This window comes from Mycteria americana, chromosome 2 (assembly GCF_035582795.1).
Source record: "Mycteria americana isolate JAX WOST 10 ecotype Jacksonville Zoo and Gardens chromosome 2, USCA_MyAme_1.0, whole genome shotgun sequence".
Classification (NCBI taxonomy): domain Eukaryota; kingdom Metazoa; phylum Chordata; class Aves; order Ciconiiformes; family Ciconiidae; genus Mycteria; species Mycteria americana.
In genome coordinates, this window is record NC_134366.1 from 37903305 (window position 1) to 37927468 (window position 24164).

Sequence of the window (24164 nt, forward strand, 5' to 3'; positions counted from 1 at the left end):
AGCATGAGATAAAGAAAGATAATCCCTACTTGATAAGATGGAAATGAAGCACCACTCCAAGATCATGGGGAAAGAAATTCATTTAACTAAAACTGAAACTAGATTTCTTGAATAACAGAAGAGCTATCCTTCTTTGTGGCAACTGTTCTGTTACATTTCAGATTTATTAGCCATATTAGGAGACAACAGTTCCTGGAAAACTGACATAAAAATGGGACATAAGTGAAAATACTCTAAATGCTTGCAGAATCATACCAAGGCAGCAATTCTCTGAAGACAGAACTCAAAGCGAAGAACTCAAGGCATATATTAACTACTGGCCCTCTACCAATATTGTATGTGTTACTGCTCCAGATCTACTTACTGTTTGAGATTCAAATGAACAGGTAAGATAAGTGAAGCTCAGAAAAGAGTAATTTATCCTAGGATACCTCTAGAGCTTCTTTAACAAAAGCACAGGGAAGCATACAAGATCACCTTCTGTAAGAGCCTGAGCACCCAAAAAGCATTGCAATAAGGTTTGGCTGTATCCTCTAGCTATAAGATTAAGCCCTGTAATGTAGTTTTTATATTCACTGCAGAAGAGTTTTTCAGCATGCATGACACACTGCACCCCATTTCAGCAGAACATGTATTCTGTGCTGAAGTAGTCTAGGTGCAATTCAAAGAATTGGAACCAAAAAAACCAGCTCTTAAAGAATCGAGTGCTGCTACAATTTTACAATTTTATGATAATCACTTTCACCAGTCACTCATGTTCTCTGCTCCCTTGGTTCACTGAAATGACCTTAAAATGAAAACCAAGGCATACTATAAAATGTTCTTTTCTCCAATGGTCAGAATATTCAACCTAACAGATACATAAAGTTAGTCAGCATCATGTGACATGACTAATTTTTCCTCTCAAGTTTTTGCTGATAATTGCACTGTCCCAAACAGCAAGCGGTGCAGAACATTATTTCATACAAAGTGATAATTGTCATACCACTTTAAAATATCATTTTTAAACTAACAGTAACTGAAAAATTGATTTTTTCATAGCTTCTTAAAATATAATCAAGAACAACCACCTTTCTCCTAATACTTGAATGTCTATAATCAACTCCAAGAGCTTTTGCCAAGCTCTTTTCCTTTTGTTTTGCCATCTGATAGATGCACTTGGACATCTAGAGGCATAATCATTTGACCACATCAGAAAGTCCACAGTAAAAAGTTTCTGTATAATCATAGTCATGCTGGAAGATATGAAAGAAAACAATGTCAATACTCATGTTGCCTTTATTTACAGTCCATCTCCAGAGCCCTTTCAAACCAACACATTGCTTTCTTGCAGGATTATAATATCATGTATTAGGCAGCAGCTGATAACATATGGAGTGATAGTGAACTTCTGCTTAATACAAATGCCAAAATGAATAAAGAAAAAAAATGATGGGCAAGTTGGTGTAAAAAGCTGTAAGGCAAGTCAATTTTTTAATTAAAAAAAAAATTGCGTACCAGAGAATGCTAATGAGCCAAAAGTCCCGTGAGACCACTTTTACACATTCTGCACTATTTTGATGCCCCTGCTAAAGAAAACTGAACTGTTCTCACTCAGACCTGGTTTAAGACACATTATTTTTTCAATGTCATAGCAAAACTTAAAATCTGGAAGTATCTTATTCATCAGGTTACGTTACTCGTTTACTTTTAGCCAGAGTTATCAAACTAGAAGTAGAGAAGACAAAATGATCACAAGTCATGAAGTAAAAAATCTCAACAATACCTTTAACTTCTTCATAAATGCTATCATCTAGTGGTTCACTGCTCACTTGCCCAACATCGTCGTATTCCTCTTCCTCCTCCTCAGGAATAGTATTAGATTCCATATCTACGTAACAGCAGTTTAAAAAGTTAACATTTACTAGAAAAGAATGCCGAAGCAGAAATTTATGCAAAATGAAAACACAATTCATCTTCTATGAGCTGGTGCTTACAGTAGATTCTGCTTATTTTCTTACAGTGTTCATAAGGAAGAGCTTTCAAGCCAAATAAAAAAGCTTTTTGCTTGGAAAAAAGCAAAAATCTTGCAAAAGGAGAAAAGTCATGTAAAAGCTACAACATGATTGAGAACTAGGACTTGCTATTCAAAACTTGGACAAGTGGGAATACTAGATATACAAACGTGACAGATATGTTAATGAACAGAACTACCATCACTAAGCAGTATTGGCAATAAAGGCTACTGCTCTACTGGCTGGCTTACCTTGAATTACAAATTTGACTTGCTGTACCCATTCCTCTGCTTCTTTGGGAGTGGCAGCTGTAAACTATTAAACGTTTATTAATAACTACTAGCAGTAATGACAAAAACACAACTACAATTTCATTAGCAATAAAAAAGAGGGACTGTAGCATTCTCGTCACTTCCTCAAGAAACCATTAGTAATTCTTTTCATGTCTTCTGGTACTTTTCTTGCAAGGATGCTTCTTATAATGTACAGCTAATTTTGACAAATTTACGTAATTGAAAGAGAGGATGATGGATTTGAAACTCTGATCAGCAGCTGGCAGCTGTGCAGAAAAAAGCTGCTTCTCTTCATCAATGTCAAAGCCAGAACTGATGAACAAAATTTGCCCTTGACAATTAGAAGACACCCATGAATTTCTTTAGACTGCTGGGTACAGTTTTCTTAAAAACGTTCTTGTCAGACTCCAACACACTACCTGACAGCTTAATTAACTGGCTTTCAACTGCAATCTCAGATATTTAAAACTTATTAAACTTACATTCCATATTGATGTCTAGCTGATAGATCTCTGAATTGCACAGCTGATATGTGCCTTTACGTAGATTTTCCTTGCAAAGCCGTGACCAATACAATATGTATTTAACACTGATATATATTTTAACTTTTTTTTTTTACTATTTAATTCATCCAAGAAATCACACAGACATACTATACAATAGATATTAAAATGCTAACATTGAAAAGACCAATAGATAAAGATGACAGATTTCCTTGCTCTTGTCCAAAAAGATAATATTTGAACACATACATACATATTTTAAATCAGATTTTTTTTTCCTGATATATGAATATGCAATATAAGCAAGCGAGGGTTTCCTTTTTTCATTAAGATGTCAGTGAAAGTTGTTCTACTGAAATGTTAATTCAGTAACTGGAATTGTAACGGCTTTATCAATTTAATTTCAAGTCAACATAAAAAAGTCCAACCTGATAAATGCGCTTATCAGGAGCAGAGATTTCAAAACAGCAATCTTTCTTTGAATCCTTCCGGAGGCTATTATTCATTCTGATGGTGTAGCCCTCTAAGGCAAATTCACCTTTCTGTTGTTTGTCTATTGGAGATAAAAAACAAAGTTAGAGCTTCATTTACAACAGTGAATGTAAGTGGCTCAGCAGGTTATCGTTTATTCAGATTTTGTTTTCTATTTCATGAATTTTACAAAGAACAGGGAGGTTTTTACCAAAATGATTAGGTGATGCTTCTGGAGATAAAGCTTTATTTTAAAGGAAGATGTACACAAAAGTACATTTTTCTGTAGGATGCCTAAGGAATTCCACAGGGGGATGTTTGCAGATGGTGGTCTTATTTAGTAAGAAGTGCATGTTATGACACTTGTATCTAGGGAAAGTCAAGAACTGGAACTTGCAAGACACACTTCCTATAAATCAGTGTCTCTTTCAGGTTCAGTAAACCAATGGGAAAACCTGTCTATCTCAGAACTTGCTGAGCTCCCTCCTAAACTAACCACTTCACTAAAAAAAAAAACTTCCAACTCCTTTTTAAGCAATTGGAAAAGCTTCTCTTCACATTCTCCCACCCACTCCCAGATGTGCCTCCTTTCCACATGGCAGAAATACAGAATGAATTTTGTTATAAATTCAGGCGTGTGTTCCAACAGCATTTCTCTCAGCACAGCAAATGTTTAATTATCTAATAAAAGTACTAAGCCCTACCACAGTTTATTGTGTAGAGCCATGTGGTTGTTTTAAAGACAACTCAACTTTTCAAAGGTTCTGGTTTATAAAAATATCACTTAGAATAGGCTTGAGTTTAAATATACTGCATGTTGGGCAAGTGGCACCTGTGTGCTCCGTCTGAGCTCTTCAGACCAAACCTTACATCTGATTTTATGTGCTCTGGCATGTTTTGGTGGATATTAAAAACAAACCAAATAAGTAAATCAGTTTTGCAATTTCTGTAGATCACAGTGTAGCATTCAAGTGAAGATAGGCGTCATCAGTCGCATTTTGCTCAGGAAAAAAAAGAACAAAGTGCAGTTGCAAATGAAAGAAAATGCCATTAAGTGTGGGTTTTTTCCACAGTAGAGAAAAGCATTAATTAACAATAAGCATCAGGCACAACAGCAAAACTACTTTAAGTATTGCTGAACAGAACTTACGTGCAAATCGAGCATCCATTGCTTATGTTTGTCAACAAAAGGAGAAACTTCTACAGTAGATAAAACAGGGAAAACTACAGTTTTCAACATAATTTTGTCATCTTTCTGGATATTAATAGGAAAGCAAATCTTTTTTCCGCTCCTGAGAGGGCAAAAACTGGCTAACACAGCAACATGAACATCAACAGATGTAAGGGCAGTCACCGTACAAACATTCTTGCTAGTAATCTTACGTGCACATAGACACAAATTCTTTGTCCTTCCACCTTTTTATGAACTCTCACCTGGGGCAAGTAAATACCAAATAACACAATTATATGAGAAAATCCAGGGTACTGTTCTATTTTCTCTTCTAGGCCCTTCCCTCACAGTAAGTTTTAGTATGTCTTTATTAAGTACTAATGATACAGTACTACTATTTTATATTTGCTCAATCCTCCACCTCTATATCAAACAGCACACATGCAAAATTCATGGAATTGCACCAAGGCAGATATTAGAAATAATAACTTGCAATAGGTTAACTAGGTCCCCTTTTAATGAAATTCATTTCTGCCTAGAAATTTTATTGTTCCCTCACTTGTGACCTCAGGGAGAAGATGAAGTGAAACACATTAATTTCTCACTCTCCCATGCTGGAGGTTTATCAAAACCCAAGAAGACAGGAGCACACAGACAGAATAAACAAACACCAGGTTCAAAAGGTAAAAACATTTTGTCAAGATAAAAATGAGGCAAGTATTTAAATTTAGTCTCTTGGATTATTTCTGAGACTGCTTCTCTGTGACATAGATGATCCCTTTTATGGTAATACAGTTTTACAGAGCTAATCTCAGATGATCTCTGTACTGGTACTTGTTCTTTCAAAAAGCATTATAGTTAAAACAGAAAGATGCTATACTTTGCACTGGAAGGGGAACACAGTGCATGGTATCCATATTGCATTTGATTGTCTTATTGTTTATACTGTCTTTGTCTTATCTCTTTGAACACGCCGTTCCAGTGCTAATGAAAATTACCTGTATGCACCACCAAAAAAATATATATCCTTTGCTATTGAATTCTTTCACTGACCTTTATAGCAACAGACTAGTCATAGCGTCGCTACTTTTGCTTCTAATTATCCGTGCAGTAAAGTACCTCTGTTTAAAGCCCAGTGTAGCCTTACGCATATGCTTAAAATGTTGACCATGAGGGAATTTTAAGACAATGAGACACTTCACAGCCCTGACCCAGAACCCGTTAAAGCTGAGAGAAAGGCTCTCAGTATGCATTCACACTCCCTGTGGCAGCAAGCCAGATAAGACCTAGTATGTCCTGAGAAATGGCTCCACAAATACAGAATGGCAGGACACAGGTCAGCTATAGCTCAGCTGCATGCTCTGATGGTGACAAGCAACAGAGGTCTACAAATCCCAGTTGCTCTTGCAGAATACACCTTTCCAGGTAGGACTGGAGACCAACCCCAGTACCTGATCACTGTGGAGCAAACCACGGCCCATGGTACCTGTTTGTCCAGGCACAGTAGTCAGGTGTGGGCTTGAAGGCAAGGCCATCTCGTGATCAGACTCAACGATCATCTCGACTTCATTTATCAGCAAAGGCTTGCAGCTAAATAGGTGTGCAGACAGACTTGGGGTTTCAGTTTAAATCTGCCATGTGAACTTAGTGCCGCAGTGACTTCTGTGAACTTTCACATTCAGAGTTATATTGTTTACATCAGAAATATTTTCTGGAGACTGTGCTTTAGGGAGATTTAAACAGTTTTTGATGTTTAAAAACTTTGAAGACTTAAAGATTTTATTTGGAGACTTAAAATTAGATATAGTTGGGTTTTATGGTGGGAGCCTTAAAGGTAGCTTCAGGAAGCACATTTACATTACAAAGATTTCACTTTCATTTTGAACCCCCAAATCAGAACCGAAGTTTTGCCTAGGCAGGAATACAGCAGCATATTTAGGAGGAACTAGGGAGAGACATGCAGATGGAACACACTTCTCTAAAGAATAGTAACATTCTTGCTGCCTCTTATTTTCTCAAGATAGGGCTTTGCAATTCAACAACGGGAAACCCTTAAGCTGTCCCAGAACAACAGAGAACAGAATTGCAAAGGTATAATACTATCAGTCTTGTAAAACGAAAAGAATTGTGAACATCATCATCAAGCATAAGTTGTTCCACAATTAGGTCAAATCTCATTTCAGAATAAGCTGTTCTTTAGTCTCATATCCTTCTCTTCCTCTTCCCTTCTCCCCAGAGCAGGCACACAACAGAAAAATAAATCTGGGTCTGTGTAGATCATTTTGCATCAGGAATTTAGAATTGTAAAAAGCTAATATAACAGAGTGGAGAGTCAGGCACTAAGTTTAAAAAAAAAAAGTCAAAACTAGTACACAGATATTTGAGAGAAATAAATATGGGGGGCTATATTCAAAATAGAGAAAATACAGAAAATACAGATCTGAATGAAATTTGAGAGCCACTTTAAACATTTTTCTTACATATAAACTTAATTCATCCTAAAAATAGTGAAATGTTGTTAACAACGGAAACAGCGCCAATATTATATTGGGGAAAAAAAGTCTCAAGGGAAGCAGAGAAAAAGGGCTTTGAAGTAACCTTGCATAACTGAGTCCATGGGAACTTTTAAAACAAAGAAGGGTAAGCCTTCAACAGGGTCTTGAAATGATTGGGTTGTAAATTTGAGGCCTAAGGCGATGTGCCCATATTATTAGCACGTGTAAAAAGAATTAGTGCATTCTGAAGAACGGAGAGGACTCAGATAGTAGAAAGGAAAGAAGTTACAGAGAAAGGCATAAGGAACAAAGGCAAACAGAAAGATTTCAGAGAGTGATAAAGTATTTATAGATACTATTAGAATCTATAATTTAACTCTCTTCATCTTGAAATTAGGAGCTTGTAAGATCTTATGGTTTACATGGCTTCATGCTAAATGTAGTTTCACACACTCTTCCATATGCAGGATGTCTCCTTTCTAAAAATAGTAAGTGTCAGTATCTCCAAAATGGGTAATTCCTTTTCCAGCTTTTGGAACAGTCCTTTCCAAATGCATGCATAGGAGTTCTTCCCTTTTAGATAGCACATCTGAAATGCAATCGACTTTTTTTTTTTTCCCTTCTTTCCTTTAATCTAGTCCTCTGAGAAATCTAAATTTTAAAAATGAAGAAATGGAGGCAATGATTGAAACACACTATTTAGGGCACCAGTTTGTTTATATTCAGTTTGCTTATACTCAATAGTTATTTTTTAAATAACGCACTATTAATGGCAAGTGTGCCTCCTGAGGTCTGAATTTAACATTCTCATAGCAGAAAATTCAGTACTCGTTAGATAGATGCCTTTGATTGCAATCACCCTGCTACCACAAAGTCCTATTGAACATTCACAATTCCTGCAGATTTCAATTATGGATTCTGTCAAAAGTGAAGTCTAAACTAAACAAGGATTTTTGCCTTTCCTATGTGGTTGTTCAGAGAGGGAGGACTAAGAGAAGGAGCTAAAAGCAAAATGATAGTTCAACAGCTTTCCATTGGGTTTGTGTATCTTTCCTCACTCCTAGAAGGAGAAATTTGCAAGCTTAGCATGTGGCAGAAATTCCAGTAGCCTGGTTAGGTGGGTCACTAGGACAGATTTGCAAATGCAACTCTAACTAGGCTTCCCTCTCCCTTAATATTGTTCAGTCACAAAGTTGTTAAAAAATAAAAAATTAAAAAAAAAAAAAAAATCCTCTTTTGCACAAATAGAAGTAGTCCATCCATTGGCCTGGCCCTCACTATCTTACTATTCAGAGAAACCCAAAATTTTCATGTCCATGTTAAAAATATTTTAAAAAGAAAAAAAGAAAAAAGACAACTCGGACTTTTCTAAAAGCCTCTGAATTATCCCCCTCTTCAACATCATATTACTGGCAGGCAGGCAGATACCATTTTCAAATTATAAAAATGAAAATAAATTTTTACTGCCCATTAACAGGGGAAAAAATTACCATGATGTTATCAATTACTGTCTTGCTAAACATTTAGCTGATCTCTCCAGTTTGCTGAGACAGAAGGGCATATAACATGGTGGCCTAGTGGGGAAGAAGTAATGAAGCCATTAATTCATTCATTTATAAAGCAACAAATTAACTTTCCTTCATCACAGGCACTTTGAGGTCTGAAAGGTTAGCCATACCACCTAGGTGCCTGAGTACACAGGAACTGCCAGAGATCGTACAGCAAAACGATATGCAAACAGGGTACCCAACTCAAGATGCAACTCCATGGAAGCAAAGAAAAGAGAAGGAAAGACTATGAAAAGGACCAGGCAAGCTTCTGGAAATCCAAGCCAGCTTTGACATTTGAACATGCTTCTCTGCAATGTTGTGGGCCACATGCTGGCCCATGTATATACACACACATATATACACATGCTTCCTGCAATACCTATGTCTGTCATGTAATTAATTAGGTCAAACCTTCAAGCCTTGTTCCTCCATCTACTCCACATATCATTGATCAGGGAAAAAAGATGCAAATTATTCACTTAGACCTGTCTCTATTGCAGGGATAAATAGCATTGTTTCCCTATCCAATACTGCACCAAACGTACGAGAAAACAGAGGAGGAAACAGGGAAACAAGATTCTTTAGCCTGCAAGCATCACAACTGTTAAAAGGATGCTTGTAATCTCTTAGGTAAACATGAAGACATACGCAAATACACAGTCATTTACTGTATTTTCACAGGCTTTAGCTTGTGCTATACTCTCCTGGACTAGGCCTCATATTTTTCATCAGTCAGGTCTGAATAAATGGTTCTGAAACTTTTAGTTACATGTGTTTGTGAGATTTATACACTTCCATACTTCTTCTTGGTTTCCCAATGAAAAAAGGAGAAATCAGAGGAATTAGAAGTGTTTTGGGAAACAACAACTCTACACAACCTAATAAAAAGGCATCCTATAGCCTCACATTTAGCATTCAGTTACATTTATGCTGATATTTAAGCGTGAAAATCAAACCTTGGCCAACAAAATACACCCTGCACCAGACACAAAATATCCTTCACAGATTATTCACCTACGTGTCTGGTTTTAAAAACATACACAACGCAAAGCAAGCCAAGCAGGACCTAGAAATCCCTGCTGCCTCTCTGCATTACGTCCCACAACACACAGGCACTAGCAGGCATTAAAAGTGATGCAGGCAGCAGGACTGAGCATGTATGGAATTCCCCCTCTCCCTTGTCTCTCTTCAAACTGGGTTCACATCAACGAGGGGGAATTTTCCTGTTGTGTGAATCAGTCCTGGAACCTGTCAGAAACCAGGGCCCAGCTGATATAAAACATCTGCAGACACTGCACAGGCGAGGACAGACCGGCATAGTTTAGACAGATGCCATCCCAACGATTCAGCAGGTGGCAGCAATTTGCATGAAGCCACCCAAATGCACATTTCACCACTGTTCTACAGTTGGTAAGAACACACCTTCATTTTCTGCGTGGTCCAAGTTATCTGGTACAGCATCAAGGGTCACAGCAGAAGAAGAAGGGCCCCAATATGACAGCGTACTGCAGCAGGTACCGCTGCTGGCCGTAATAGGGGGAGTGAAAACAGCTTCAGGTTCTTCCAGTAACTAAATGCCAGATCTCCTCAGGATTGTCTCATCACACACTTCATCCATGCTGACAATCTGCAGCTAAACAGCATAATAAACAGCAGCACATACATTCACAACCATCAGGACGACAGCTCAGTTTCAACAGCAAACTAGTTTGCCGTGGAACTACAGCAATCGCTGGTATCCAGTTTCCATACAATGATGGCAGTTTGCTTCTGCCCTGGAACAGATACCTTTATGTCCTGTGGCATCAGAGGGCTGAAGAAAATATGTCTGACCAGTCTAGAAAAAAAAGCTCTCTTCTTCAAAGGCAAGTTCTGGAGTGACTGTTGGTCATCCCAGACCCGCAAGACAAAACGATTCCACCATGCTGCGCTAGTTTTTCTGCACTAACAGCACCAGTCACATGGAGGTAGGGCAGGAATTCATGCATCCGATGTATTTGCTTCCTCCACAAGCTACTGTTTGGAGTCCAACCATGTCTATACAATTCCCAAAAGATGATGCATGGACTATGTGCCTCTCCCACACCATTAGGTTACAGTTAGGAGGATCTTCCCCAAACAATCTGCAGCCTACAAAAGCTGTAAATGTATAAGCCAAAGCATCTGTCTATAGAACCATAAAGAAAAGAGATCCCACGGTATATCACAGTCAGTTCCTAACATGACACCAACCTGCCGAGTGCTGGGGAACATGCTTCCATGTATCTTAACTTCCAGCATAGGTATTAAAAATGACAACGTAGCCTTGATAGTCAGGTTGTTGCAAAACACAAAAAAAAAAAAAAAAAAAAAAAAAAAAAGGGCACGTGGGCAGTTTTCCTGCCTTAATCCAAAGACCATATGCTAGAAAGCATAAATAATCATTAGAACAGACACAAGGGGGAAAAAAAAAAAAACGAGCTTTTCCTTTTTTTTTTTTTTTGCAAACACTATCAGATAAAAAGACAAATATTTAAAAACCCAGAACAATCTTTAAGAACTAGCAATATATTCTGACCAAAAAATTTGCCATTTTTAAAGTACTAGATAAGGTATAACTATATATAAACAAACAGCACAAGATAATATTCTGGAGAAAGAAATAAATCATTACTGACAAATCACTCTTATGCCACACCTCCTCAAAATTTCTGAAGAAAGATTGTTTATGTTTTTGAAGCTTGATCAATCTGTAAATCCCAAGAAAAGAGTAAGGAAGAAAAGGGAACGTTTAGCAGATATACTCTGGAAACAGAGAATATGATGGGAAACTGTGGATGAAGATGGGGAACAAGATGAAAATTGGACTTACAATTAGACCCTTACTTTATTTCTTTTGTTTTTAAAGAGAGGATGAGTTTAAGCGAGCCAGCATATTGAGGAATGAAACAAACTGGATCAAATTAAATTAGTCTTTGAATAAAACAAAACAACTACCTGCACTAATCTCAAGTAGAGTCACACAAACATACACAGAAGAAAAAAAGCTTCATGGGGGGGGAAGACGTAATTGTACTTCTAAAATTTACTCAGATATATTTCTCTATCATTTGTTTTACCCTTAAACACCAAATACTTGGCACACAATTTAAAGGATGTTTTATTTGACTGTTAGTTTGAAAAATTCAAAGTGATATCCCATGCCAGTCTTTCTAAACTGGCCATTAGAAGTTAAAAGTCACCTTCAGAAGCTAGCTTTAGTCTCCATGACTGGCATTTAGTTAAACGTATTACTTCATTTCTAGCTTTTTCAGAACATAAGCTATTTAGAAAGAAACATGGAACTCCACTATGCAGTTTTTAGACTAACATTTTCCTGGATAGAACCATCTTTAAAAAACTCAGAAGGTATAATTGCTAGAGGGTGTTTTAAAATGAAAATCCTATTTGGACAGAAAGAACATTTTCTGTCCAGTAAATTAATTGAGTACCAGCATACTATCAAACCTAATAGCTAGCTGTTATTGGCGCACAAAGTAGCTTTACAAGTACCTTAATCTTTTTTCCTCAGTTTCCCTGCTTTAGCAAATGAGCACATCACTTAGAGATCTGAAGAATATTTACACATTTTTAAAGTTCACAGCACTGTTTAAGAGCCACCTATTCTCTTAGAAGTTTCATTTGCTTTCTTAAAATGACCTTAGATTCTCAGTTTCCAACTCCACTAAAGCTTTCATATTCTTCTGTGCATTAAAAGATCATTTTTATAGTTTATCATAATTATTACAATTACCTTTGTCACTTCCATAATAATAGAAGATCGTCTTACTGATAGCACACCAACGCTTCTGCCATTCAAAGCCAAGAAAACTGTGGTCTGCAATTAATATAATCTGTGTTATATCACTTTATGTCATTATTGAACACAAATATTTTACTACTTTTCAAGTGTGAGGTAAGAGGGAGGAGGAGACAGGGAAGGTGCTAAGGAAAGGAAACAAAATCTGGATATGAAGAGGAGAAATGTACGGCACTGAGAAGGAAATTAGAAATAAAAATTGGTGGTAAGAAAACAAATGGGAATTTGAAATCATATAAAGAGAGAAGTCATGTGTAACATTAAATATAAGGAAATAATGAACAACTTCCTAAATATTTCCTAGAGTTATTGCAGCATTAAATGGGTATTAAAGTGACAATATAAGATTTATTGAATCAGGGTAAATATTGACTGAACCAAAGCTGAGATCAATATTTGCCCTCTTGAAGGAAAATAAATCTTGATGCTCACTGAAACATGAAGTCAACATATGGTACTTTTACATACGTTCCTAATGTTTTCTTCAAAAATATCTGAAAGTGTCTGAATTATGGCTGACAGTGGACTTTCACAGCACAATTTTTTTAGTCAATAAAGAAATGGGATTTTCTTTTAATACTACAGGAGCAATTATGTGCTGTGCTTCTTTTGCATAACAATGCTTCAACATTTCAGCTTCTATTCCATTTTATTTATCACTCCTATATAAAGTTATTTGTGTGTATAACATCAAATACTGACACATGGACTTCCCAGATATAAAATATGCACCAGTTTTGACAAAGATAGTGTCCTGCTTTCGGCTGGGATAGAGTTAATTTTCTTCCTAGTAGCTGGTATAGTGCTGTGTTTTGGATTTAGTATGAAAATAATGTGATAACACACTGATGTTTTAGTTGTTGCTAAGTAATGTTTACACTAGTCACGGACTTTTCAGCTTCCCATGCTCTGCCAGGTGCACAAGAAGCTGGGAGGGGGCACAACCAGACTGCCCAAAGGGCTATTCCATACCATATGACGTCATACTCAGTATATAAACTGGGGGGAGTTGGCCGGGGGGCACCGATCGCTGCTCGGGGATGGGTTGGGCATCCATCAGCACGTGGTGAGCAGTTGCTTTGTGCATCACTTGTTTTGTACATTCTTTTATCATCATTATTATTATTATTATTTTCTCTTCCTCTGCTGTCCTATTAAACTGTCTTTATCTCAACCCACAGGTTTTACTTCTTCCCCCCCCCCGATTGTCTCCTCCATCCCACCAGGGGTGGGGAGGAGGGTGAGCGAGCAGCTGTGTGGTGCTTAGTTGCTGACTGGGTTTAAACCACGACAGATAGTTAAGCCTACCTTTTCTGCGTTTTTCCAGGTATCCAGCCTTCAGAACAAACTGAAGATCTTGAGCTGCAATAGGAGGAAACTGATTCCCTGAAAGAAAAATAAATTCTGTAAATTACTGCTTTTTGATAAAAATACTATAGTAGCATTAATAAACTTATGGATTTTACACTCTCAATATGAAGGAGCTACTGGAAAAAATAATTCTAGTAACTACTATGCCAGATTATTTTAAGTACAAAAACCCTCTAACTATAAATGTCAGAGCTGTTGCTGCTGTCCTCATCACTTTAGTAAGGAAAAATATAGCTGCGTAGCAGGCCATGCAAGTCTCAGAAGGAAAAATATGTAATTAAACAAGCTACGGCAACTTAGAAAACATTAGTTTGTGTTTTGAACGTGGTCTGTAAAGTAAGTTGGATAAGAAAAGCAGTAAGTTTTCAAATGTGCAAATAAAACCAAGTATCACAATTCAACACAATTAAATTAGGAATGTGGTTTTCAACACCAGCTTTGCACAAAAACATCTTGAAACAACATACAAGGTGAGGACCCTCTATTACACCATCTACAAAAAAAGAAACCAGATGAAGACATGATAAAAGGTGATGCCTGCTGTTGACAGGCATTGCCTAATTTGCAATATGACACAAAAGTACTGCCTATAGGATCTATAAGGCGAAACTGGATAGACCAAAGACATTGCACAGAAGGCTACAAAATTGTTGATCTACAGATACTAATTTTAGATTTTGTAGAAAATGGATGCATCTGCAAAATGGTAGGTTCCACTGTATTTTTTTCCTTTTTCTCAACGGCTAATTCATAGCTAGAAGCATGAGACTGACCAGTCAACGCTGCCTCAACTTAAAATAGAAATCTAGATGTTAAAAATTGCGTTTTCCATCTCCATCCTTCCCCCCCAAAACAACAGGATTATGATTTAAATGGAACTCCTAGTATTAAGAACAGAAATATGCTAGATATGCCTAATAATTAACATGTATATAAATCTCATACTGTTTACTGCAAGCAAAAAAGCAGAACAAAGCTATTCCTGTGCTGCTGTTTTTTTAAGTGCATGTGAGCATAACAGTGAAGTTCCTACTACTTATTATCATCAAATATTCATAAGAGTCATTGTAGGTAGGTGGCAAGTTTACACGGCAGCAATTGTTCATCAAAATATATGTAATCTCATTAAGTTCTACCAATATAAACAAATAAAAAAGGACTGATATCAGCAGACAACCCCTGTGCTAAAAAAACACTTTAAACTACGCAAGGTGGGTTAAAGATCAGTTGTCTGAACTTGAACCAAGAACACTGTCTCTGGAAGGTGATGCCAACTTCCTGGATTTTTAGGTTGTCCCTTAAAATAGAAATTTTTTTAATCAGTGAGTTGGTTTATGGTAGTCTTATTTAAACGCAGTTTTGAGCGGAAAAATATGAGAAAAAGAGGTAGGAACTTGCAGAGAACGTTATTTTTTTAAAGTATGAAAATACTTAAAATGAGAATGCATTCCTTAAATAATACAACTGGCATTTTAGACAACAAAAGATTTTGTTGGATACCATAAGGTAGTAGATGAAATTTTATACACATTGACATTTCCGCTGAATTTTTTTTATTAGTATTATTTTTAAAGATTAGCAGTACACTAGCTATTATTTCAGCTTCTATGGAATTCTTACTACTATGTTAAAAATACAAGGGTTATTGGCTCCATGTACATGCATTTTAAAATGCTGCAGCTGTCCCCCCTCGCTTGATAATATGCAATCACTGCACAACATTAAATGAGAGTTTAACACAAAGACACTCGCTGGCTGGTACATGGTAAGTTTAATAGTTACTTTAAAAGATGATCTAATGGTTATATTATGAGTGGGGGAGGTGAAGAGTTTTACAAATACACATAGTGTGCTGCTTTATATTGGTCATTGGGAGGCATCAGTGTGCAACACTTAAAGCTTTACCTCATCCAGTAGGGCTCATTTTAGAACAGTGCATCCCCACAGATGTGGAAGACACAAAACACAATTAAACAAACAAATAAAACCAGTTCACTCTTAAATTTTTGAATTTAAGAAGTTCAATAACTATTTGGATCTAATTTTATACATTATTGTTTGCATCGATTTGTTTTTTGATGAGAAAGCTTGGCAAGTGATCATTTAGTGAACAGTCAAATCATATGGGACACAGTCCCAAACAAGCACATGCTTTGGGGACTCCTTAATGTTATTCTGCCTATAGGTAGAAGCTCAGCTGAACCAGCTACTTCAGAGCGTCAACATTCCACTCCCATTTTTGCGGCTTCTGCTGTAACAAGTTGGGATAAATTTTATGATGGTATTTTCTGAAACCACATTTATTTTGCATAGGGCACTGAAAGCTCGTGAGGAAAAGAACCTGCATGAAAAAAGGCAGTCTTCCACTGTTCTGGTGGCACTGCAGAAAGAAGTCCTCCTCCCACCCTCAACCTGTAGAGACGCCAGTTTCTTTTTCTGTTCCTCAAAGCAACTGAGGTAGCAACTCCACAAAACAGCAGCAGCTGGTCAGCCCTGCTGCTACTCACAATCTGTAAGTAGCTGAAGCAAAACCAGATCATGTGCATATTATCATCCTTCTGTCAGAGAAGCCTGGGAACCACAAAATATGATGGAACTTTAGTTGAAAGGCAGGAGAAAGGGACCCAATTGTAATATCCCAAGACACAAACAGCTGTACATGAAAGAAAAAGCATAAATCTGGCTAAATTCCTTCTTTCATTCCCCTGTACATCCAGAAGGAAGGGGAGGGAGAATAAGTAGTATGAAAAGTATAAAGGAAAGAGAAGGAACCACCTCCTCTCAGATTCTCATTAACCACAGGTGTTGTGCATATGTGGCAGGAAGAAGGCACAAACACAGATATACTCTTACCCCTGTACTGGAACAAAAACAAGGAGGGGAAGAAAGAAGAGAGAATGACATCATCCTTCCAGCTACTGCCTAGAGCCAGCATGGAGGACTCCTAAACTATGTCACCTTTCTACCTTCCTTCCACTTTTTAATTGCTTTACTTTCTTGTCCACATCTCAAACAGGATTTAGAGTGAACTGCAATCCCTAGATGTGGGACCTCCCAATTGAAAGCTTGGGAGTTGCACACCAGGTTGGTTTTTGCAGTTGCTTTCAGTCAGAATGTTGCTTCCTCATTCATTTGAAATGGATCAGGCTTGGCACAAATCTCCTAAAAAAAAGTATCACTAAAGCAGCACTTCGTTATAGTAAAGCAGCATTTGTTTAGATTACACTAGTAGCTGACATCAGAGACTCATTAGTTGACTACTGCATGGGACTTTCAATAAGACAGCTCCTTCTACAAAGAATCTATTTAACACAGAGAAAGGCTGCCAAGAAAGAAGGCATTACCATTTTTTTAATAGAGAACTGTGAGGCAAATTAAACAACTTGCTTCAAATAACAATCCTTTAGAGTTTAAAGCTCTGAATTCCCAAATATTATACTCCCATGCACGCCCCAGGACATCTTCAGGACAAGGAAAATTTTTCCCTTCCCTCATGGATGCGGGTGAAATGGCCTGAACTTCAGTTTCCTCTAATTTCACTGGATATTGTCCACTATAAGAAATGAAATGTAGAGATGCAAGGAACTTGCATCCTAGGGATGCAAGATAGCACCCACTGGTATTAACTTTCTTGGGTGCCTCAGTGTTGTTGCTCAGATATTTATGGTCAAACTGATTGCCAGATCAGAGCAAAACTTCTCTCCCAAAATCAGACCAGCGGAGACCACCTTGTCTTCCTACCTACTTCCTACCCCTGTATGGTCTGTTTCCAGATACATCTCAAGGATTTAGAAATAAAGATGCTAAAAAGGCCCGTAGTCTTCCCTGGTTTCTCCTTTGGTACACTGTAGTTTCTGAAGGCAGTTTTAAATACCAGGGAGTAAAGTGGCACTCTACATCAAGAAATGCTCTGTGGCTTGCAGCTGTGTGAGTTTACAGGTGGAGAAAGGTACAACAATTGCTCCCGTGTACCCTTCCAGACCTAATTTCTGCTGTATCATTGCCCTGACAGTGGTGGGTAAGCACAGAGCTGAGGATACAAAAAAAAGTCTCCTTTCCATTCCCGAGTTTCTACTTCACAAATAATGTCTTGAACCTTATCCTTTTGATGTGAAAATCAGGTCAATACTATCCAATATTTGGGGAGATGATTATCTTTCATTCCCAATACGCAGTATAAAATGAGGGAGGTCCATCTGCTTAATGTTAAAGGTTTTCCTTCTTTCTTGACCACCCACTCACAGATGAATCTCCCAGAATAATTTCTCTTCTTATCCTGGTGGGAATTACTTCAATGTACTCCAAACTAAAATCTGCAAGCTATGCTCCACATGCATATTCCCAGACTCATGTGTACAAAGGCCATCAAAGACCAGATAAAAATATTTATGAGGCCTAAACCTTCAAGTTTTAGAGAAAAGTATATTACACATATAATGCACCAGGCTCTTCGTCTTGGTTCTAGGCACTCTTGTGCCAAGTGAGCAGCTGGCAGTTATTATAATGCTCTTGCTGCCAGGCTAAAAATTCCTCCAGTGAAAAGAAAGTTAAATGCTCTCAGTCAAGCATAAAGCCAGCTTTTCTACCAGTCATGCTTTGACTTCAGAAAAATCATGAACATTATTAGTAAGACAGTCAAAAGCCTGAATGATGCAATTTTACACCGTACTGCAATAGTGAATCTGGCCCATTACTTTAAAATGGTTTCATCAGTGTCACTTCACATGAGAAAGCATGAAATTCAACCATTACACATGGCATTTTGATTTTTGGAGGACCCAAAGGTGTTAAAACTTCATTCTGTATACAAAATAAATAAAACAAAACTAGGTTGTATACGGTGTAGATCTGCACCGTATACCAATAGGAAGATTTTTTATTTCTTCAATGTGGGCTAAGGGATACATAAAGCAAGAAATAATTACAGGTCAATGCATTCTAAAGAGGTGCTTAGCATGCTTATGGGAAGTTAAACAGGCGAAGTGGAGATAAGTGTAATTCAGTAACAGCTAAGTGGTTGATTACAGCTTGCTTTCCTAGTAGAGGACCATAGGTTTAACTATTATAACGGTAGAGACTTCTTGCTCAAATAAGAATAATTCACTGTTCTTCAGTCATTGTAAAAGAAAACTGCTAGGATAAAATACATTAATTTGATTATATGGAGAAAACTGTGATTGCTATTTCTTTATCTTCCTTGAACTCAAAAAAAAAAAAAAAAAGAAATCACTATTACTGAAAATTATTTTTCTGGCTTCCTTTTTACTGCACTGAAGACCCATTTATACAAAAGGAGAAACTGAAATCCATTTCTGTTTGAATTACTGTTAGTAAAAACTTTGATATCAACTAGAAAACAGAGAGGAAAAATGCTGACAATATTCAAGTGTATCTTGTAATCTAGTATGAAACTGGATGTTTCTCTAAAAACAAAGAGTTGCTACTCTAAGTATTGAAATAATATCCTTTAAAATGCAGAAAATAGGGGGGGTTGTCCTCAAGCTCAGGGCTTTTATGATCTCTCTCAGGCTGCAATCTAAATTGGCAAAGATTTTCTGAAAACATTTGTGTTAAAGTTGAGCAAAGAAGGAGTAATGTTTCCAGCAACACAAAAAGTATTTTCATCTTCTTTTATTCCTTCCCACCCCCCTTCTCACACACTTCTCCCAAAATTCTTCATATTTCTCCATTTCATTTTGGTCTGGAAATACAGCATTTACCCATTTTTAATAGCTACTACAGAGGGATTCAATTATCTTCAAATCTGTATGTAGCAATACACTGGGGTCACATCTGTTGCACAACCACTATGAATCTAGGCTAAAGAGGATATGTTTTACTTTCATATGCATACCTTCTCCCTACATTTTTTCTTTTTATTAAAGAGAAGATTAATGTGTATTGAATTTTAAAAATTCCCGTTTCCTAGAGTCTTTTGATTAAGGAAAACTTATCAGTAGGAAGATCACATAAAATCTCATTAGCTTCATTAACTGTCTTGAACACTTTCACAATGACTACTTCAGTACTTTGCAAATGTAGTAGCCTAATAGCTCTGAATTAGTTTAACATGCAAGAATCAAAAGATAAATGTTGAAGAAAATACATTTCATTCAGGGGAATAAATATAATGAAAATGTTTAGCTTTTGAAACATTGGTTCAAGAAAAGTTAGCATTTTGGTCTTCAAAGTGCTTGTTCCAAAGACTGCCTAGTCTATGAAGTTTTGCTCTGGAGCCATCCCCAGCATTCTCCATTGCATTCTCTCATAGTTTACAATAATTTTTGCAGAATAACTTGCCTTGATATATTCCTCTAAGAAGAGTCACCAGTGTATTTATTAAAGAATACTTAAAGCAGTGTCATCTGTTTCTAGTTTTAATTCTTTCTAATTTGGGATATGAAATTTGGGTTATGAACACTAATACCACACCCTCAGAGGCCTAAATATTGAGTATTTCTTCTTGACTCCTCCCTTGGAAGGACAGCAGTATGAGCATTTCTCCTCCCTGCTCTTCCTCAGGAGAAGGCAGAGGATCAGGCAGCCTAAAAAACACTGTGACATATTCTTTACAGAAATATTTAGTTCTTTTAAGCAATTAGCATGCTTGAAATCTGTGTCTTTTTGTCATTTTCATTTAGCCCCTAATTAAATAACTGTGTATTTAGATATTTTAATTTTTTTAAATCTTACATCTATGGCTTCCCAATCCTCATCTGTTTTCTGAGCAAAGTTTCTTTAGTAGTTGTAACATATTTCATTTGACAAAGACTTCTTTTTTTTTTAAAAATAAATTATGGGAGTCAGCCAGTCAGACTCCATTCACCAGGATCCACAGCCTAATGGAATTATCCTGGATCACACACTCCTCATCCAAACTTAACTTTGAATTTATAAACCAATATTCTCCTGGACTTATGCATTCTTTTGCTGGCTTTCAAATTGGTTCTAAAATGCCCACTGTTACATTGTGCATAGCACCTTAACGTACAGAGGAACTCATGGCTCTCACCCCTTGATCCAGATTTGACTTTCACATAGGTAATTATTAAAATCTCACAAATGACACCCACAGCACATGGTAAAAAAAAAAAAAAAAAAAAAAAGAGAGAAAAGTAATGTTTTCTGCTGTGAGCAGGCATTATCCCCCAGGGTTATAAAAGAAGCTACTGCATGCTTACAGGAGCAGCCTTCCAGCTTCTGCTGTTTCTCAAAGATTCTGAGGCAAGAAGACAGAAAGAAGATACAGCAGTAAAGAAAAGGTCTCTTGTACAAGGTCTACCACTCACGCCACTGTAATACAAGGCATAGAAATGTAAAAGTTTTGCTTAAATCCCTCCAAAGATCATTAAAGTTTAATCAATCATTCCAGTGCAAGACAGAAAGGTTTCAGGCACCCAGAGGTCCACGCTACACCTAACAGAAAAGTGTATCAGTTGTAGAGATTGACTATACAAATTTTGCCTATGCAACAAGAAGCTCAGCTTCCTACTTTGCTACAAGAAATAAAATATGCAGGAAAACACAGAGATAAAAACAATGCCTCTGCATTACAGATAGAAGCAAGTCAAAATAGACCATCATGGATCAATTAGAGGTACTGGAAATTCTCATGAAATGATGTAGGCAAGCTGAAATTTCCCAGCATCGTCTCACAGACAAGCACACACATCCAATTTTGATTAGAAACCCTAAATAAAGATTCAGAATATCTACACGATAGCTGAACCACAGAAGGTGCTGTTAGCTAATCAGAGAAAATTAAAAGGCCAGGAGTAAAGTGTCTACAGCTGGAGCATGACCAGCATGATGTCAAATTGCATATGGATAGCATCTTTAACCACATCATGATTCCCGTACTCCCAGATGACTACTAGGAAGACAGTCCTATAGGTTTATCAAACAGCAAGTTAAAAGCTAGCATTTAATATGTCCAGGTGAAAAAAACAATTTTCAGCTTAACATCTAAAACATCTGGAAAAGGTAATACTACAATACAATTGTACGCTGCAGTTTACTACTATTTTTAAATAGCCACCTGGTAAGCATAAGAATCCCTTAGAAATAACCACATATCACAACACCTTAAGAAAAACTTATGGTAATCAGAACTAGAAGCTTCCTATTACTTTTCTGATTTTGTCATAATGTTTTTAATTAGTACTTTTGAAGGGTCTAAAACTTCATCTTTGGGCAACTGGCACATTTCTTCAGCAAATAAGCCTAAACTGAGACTAAGCAATGACAACTATTTAACTGAACATGAGAAGGATTTAATATGTTTTGGCAGAAAAGCTGCCAAATGTCATTTCTTGCAAAGCTAAACAATGAACTTTCAAATTATATTTAAAAATTAGTAGTACATGTTCTTTTAGTTTCAGCATCTTAGTAATCCAAGTATTATTATTCAACAACACTTTGACAGATCTATGAGAGCTTAAATCACATGAACTCTGTGACTCTTACCCAAATTTTGGTAATACCATGCAAGCTAGATTCTTCACAAATCACACATCAATTAAACAAAAAGCATATAAATTTTCTTCCTCTTAATTTTATAATTTCCCAAATTTTTTGCCCAGTATCCTCTCCTAAGTAAGCTCTACTGTGTATACCTCCTTTCCTAAATTGTTGTTTCTAGTTCTAGACGCTTGTTTAAGCCCCCTTTAAAAGAAAGAAAAGAAAAAATAATTAAAAAAACCACCCACACACACCTATAGTTCAAGACATGCCAAATTTAGCTGAACAAGAAAATCATCCAATGTGAATTTCAATCTGTGATGGGGATGTTTGGGCAGGGGAACATTTTAACTAATGCTTTCATCAGAAGCCTAACATGCTGGAAATACAGTGAACAATACCGAAGAAATCCAGGGAAACAAGGAAATTCTCAGACTACCACAAAACACCAATGAAAAACCCCAATGTAAATTGTATGATGTTTTATATATGGAAGTCACTTATGCCAAGTGGCAGCCCTCTTGGATTAGCTGTGTAGTCTGCAAAGTTCCAACTGTTCTGACTCCTGGCCAAAGGCTTGGCCTGCTAAGCTTCTGAAAGGAAACATACGTACACACTTGGAGCATTTAAAATGCTCCAACAGCTCATATCCTTGATCAAAAAAAGTTTTAACATTACTGGTTGGAGCTGAAAAATCTTTCATCTGTATAAAGGAAGAGATTAGAATTCCTACAGTCAGCTAAAAACAGACTCACATCTTTAACAGTGGCACTTGTGGATTTCAATGAAGAAGTCCACACAAGCTACAGTTTTCATTTTCCACATTTTATGTATTCCTGCAAACACAAAATGGCTTGAATGTTCTGCCTCATTGCCTCATTTTTGATACATTTCTTCTACTACTGATAATTTAAGTAAAAAGCTATGCTCAGTGATCAGTGAACTATCACACTCAAAGCTCCTCTGCATTCGAAAGCTAATGTGGATTAAGATGGAGGTATAACTTTACATTGCAGTCTGCATGTAAAGACAAGCCTTTTTAAAATAAAAACAAAAGAAAAAAAAATCTCACACGAGCCTTTCACGTTTTCCCACTGCAGCACACAAAATGCATATCAAATATCATTCAGCATGTAGATGTAGGAAGTTCTGGTCGAATTACGGTCTCCTGCAATGATGACATTGCACTTACAAAAAATCAATCTACAGAGCAAGATCATGAGAAAAACTTAAATGTAAAAAACTCCAAAGTGACTAACACAGTGTCTTTATTTCTAAGTACTCTGAAAGAAGTAATAAAGAAGTAATAAAAATCCAAAGGTTTTATTGTTGGAAAAACACATCACTATTTTCAAACCTCCTCTTACAAGGAGGTTGCTACCACAAAGATAAAAAATTATCCTGTTTTGTGGAATTGCATGGGACCAAACTTAGAAGAACAAGGAGACACCGTAAGAAGCCAGCAGAGCACACTGCAAGAAGCCAGCAGAATACTTTTGTGCTTCCTGAAACCTTTCCAGATGTCAATTTCAGTGGTAATTCACCTTGGAGTACTGAGAATGACAGGAAGAACCACCTTCCAATATCAACTCCAAGTTTTTCTGAATGACCACACAATATTTTCCACTCCATTTGAAGTCTCCAGAAGAAATCATGCACTTGAAGATGCAAGCAACAAGAGGTCTGGCAGAAGCTGGTTTTCTCTGAACAAGAGAGAAGAGATAGACCAACTGCTCCAATTCTCCCATAAGTCCCATTTTGTTACATCTAGCCACTTGAAACATCCACTTTAATTTTTCAATGGCCTTTCTAAGTGATACCAAGCTACAGAATGTATTTCCTTTTTCGCACATGACTATTATCTTTCTCAGATGACTCTGTGCAGTTCTTACTGGTTTTAGTATCAATTAGGAATATTTGAAATAATATTTTTTATTTGCAGTTAGCAACAATTATTTTTATTTGGATACCATCTATGGGATTGAAATCCAAAAGTGAAAGAGGATCACTTATATTGA

At 36.8% G+C, this 24164-nt stretch overlaps 1 protein-coding gene across 1 annotated transcript in view; it reads right to left on the reverse strand.

Moving 5' to 3' along the window:
- The window catches only part of SKAP2 (src kinase associated phosphoprotein 2), a 122285-nt gene that overhangs the window by 37073 nt on the left and 61048 nt on the right, over positions 1–24164 (reverse strand). Inside the window, exons 5-9 of the mRNA XM_075493034.1 lie at positions 13624–13701; positions 12250–12333; positions 3219–3343; positions 2246–2309; positions 1766–1870 (exon numbers count right to left, since the gene is read on the reverse strand). Coding sequence (XP_075349149.1) covers positions 1766–1870; positions 2246–2309; positions 3219–3343; positions 12250–12333; positions 13624–13701 — 456 coding nt within the window. The remainder of the gene's footprint in view (positions 1–1765; positions 1871–2245; positions 2310–3218; positions 3344–12249; positions 12334–13623; positions 13702–24164) is intronic.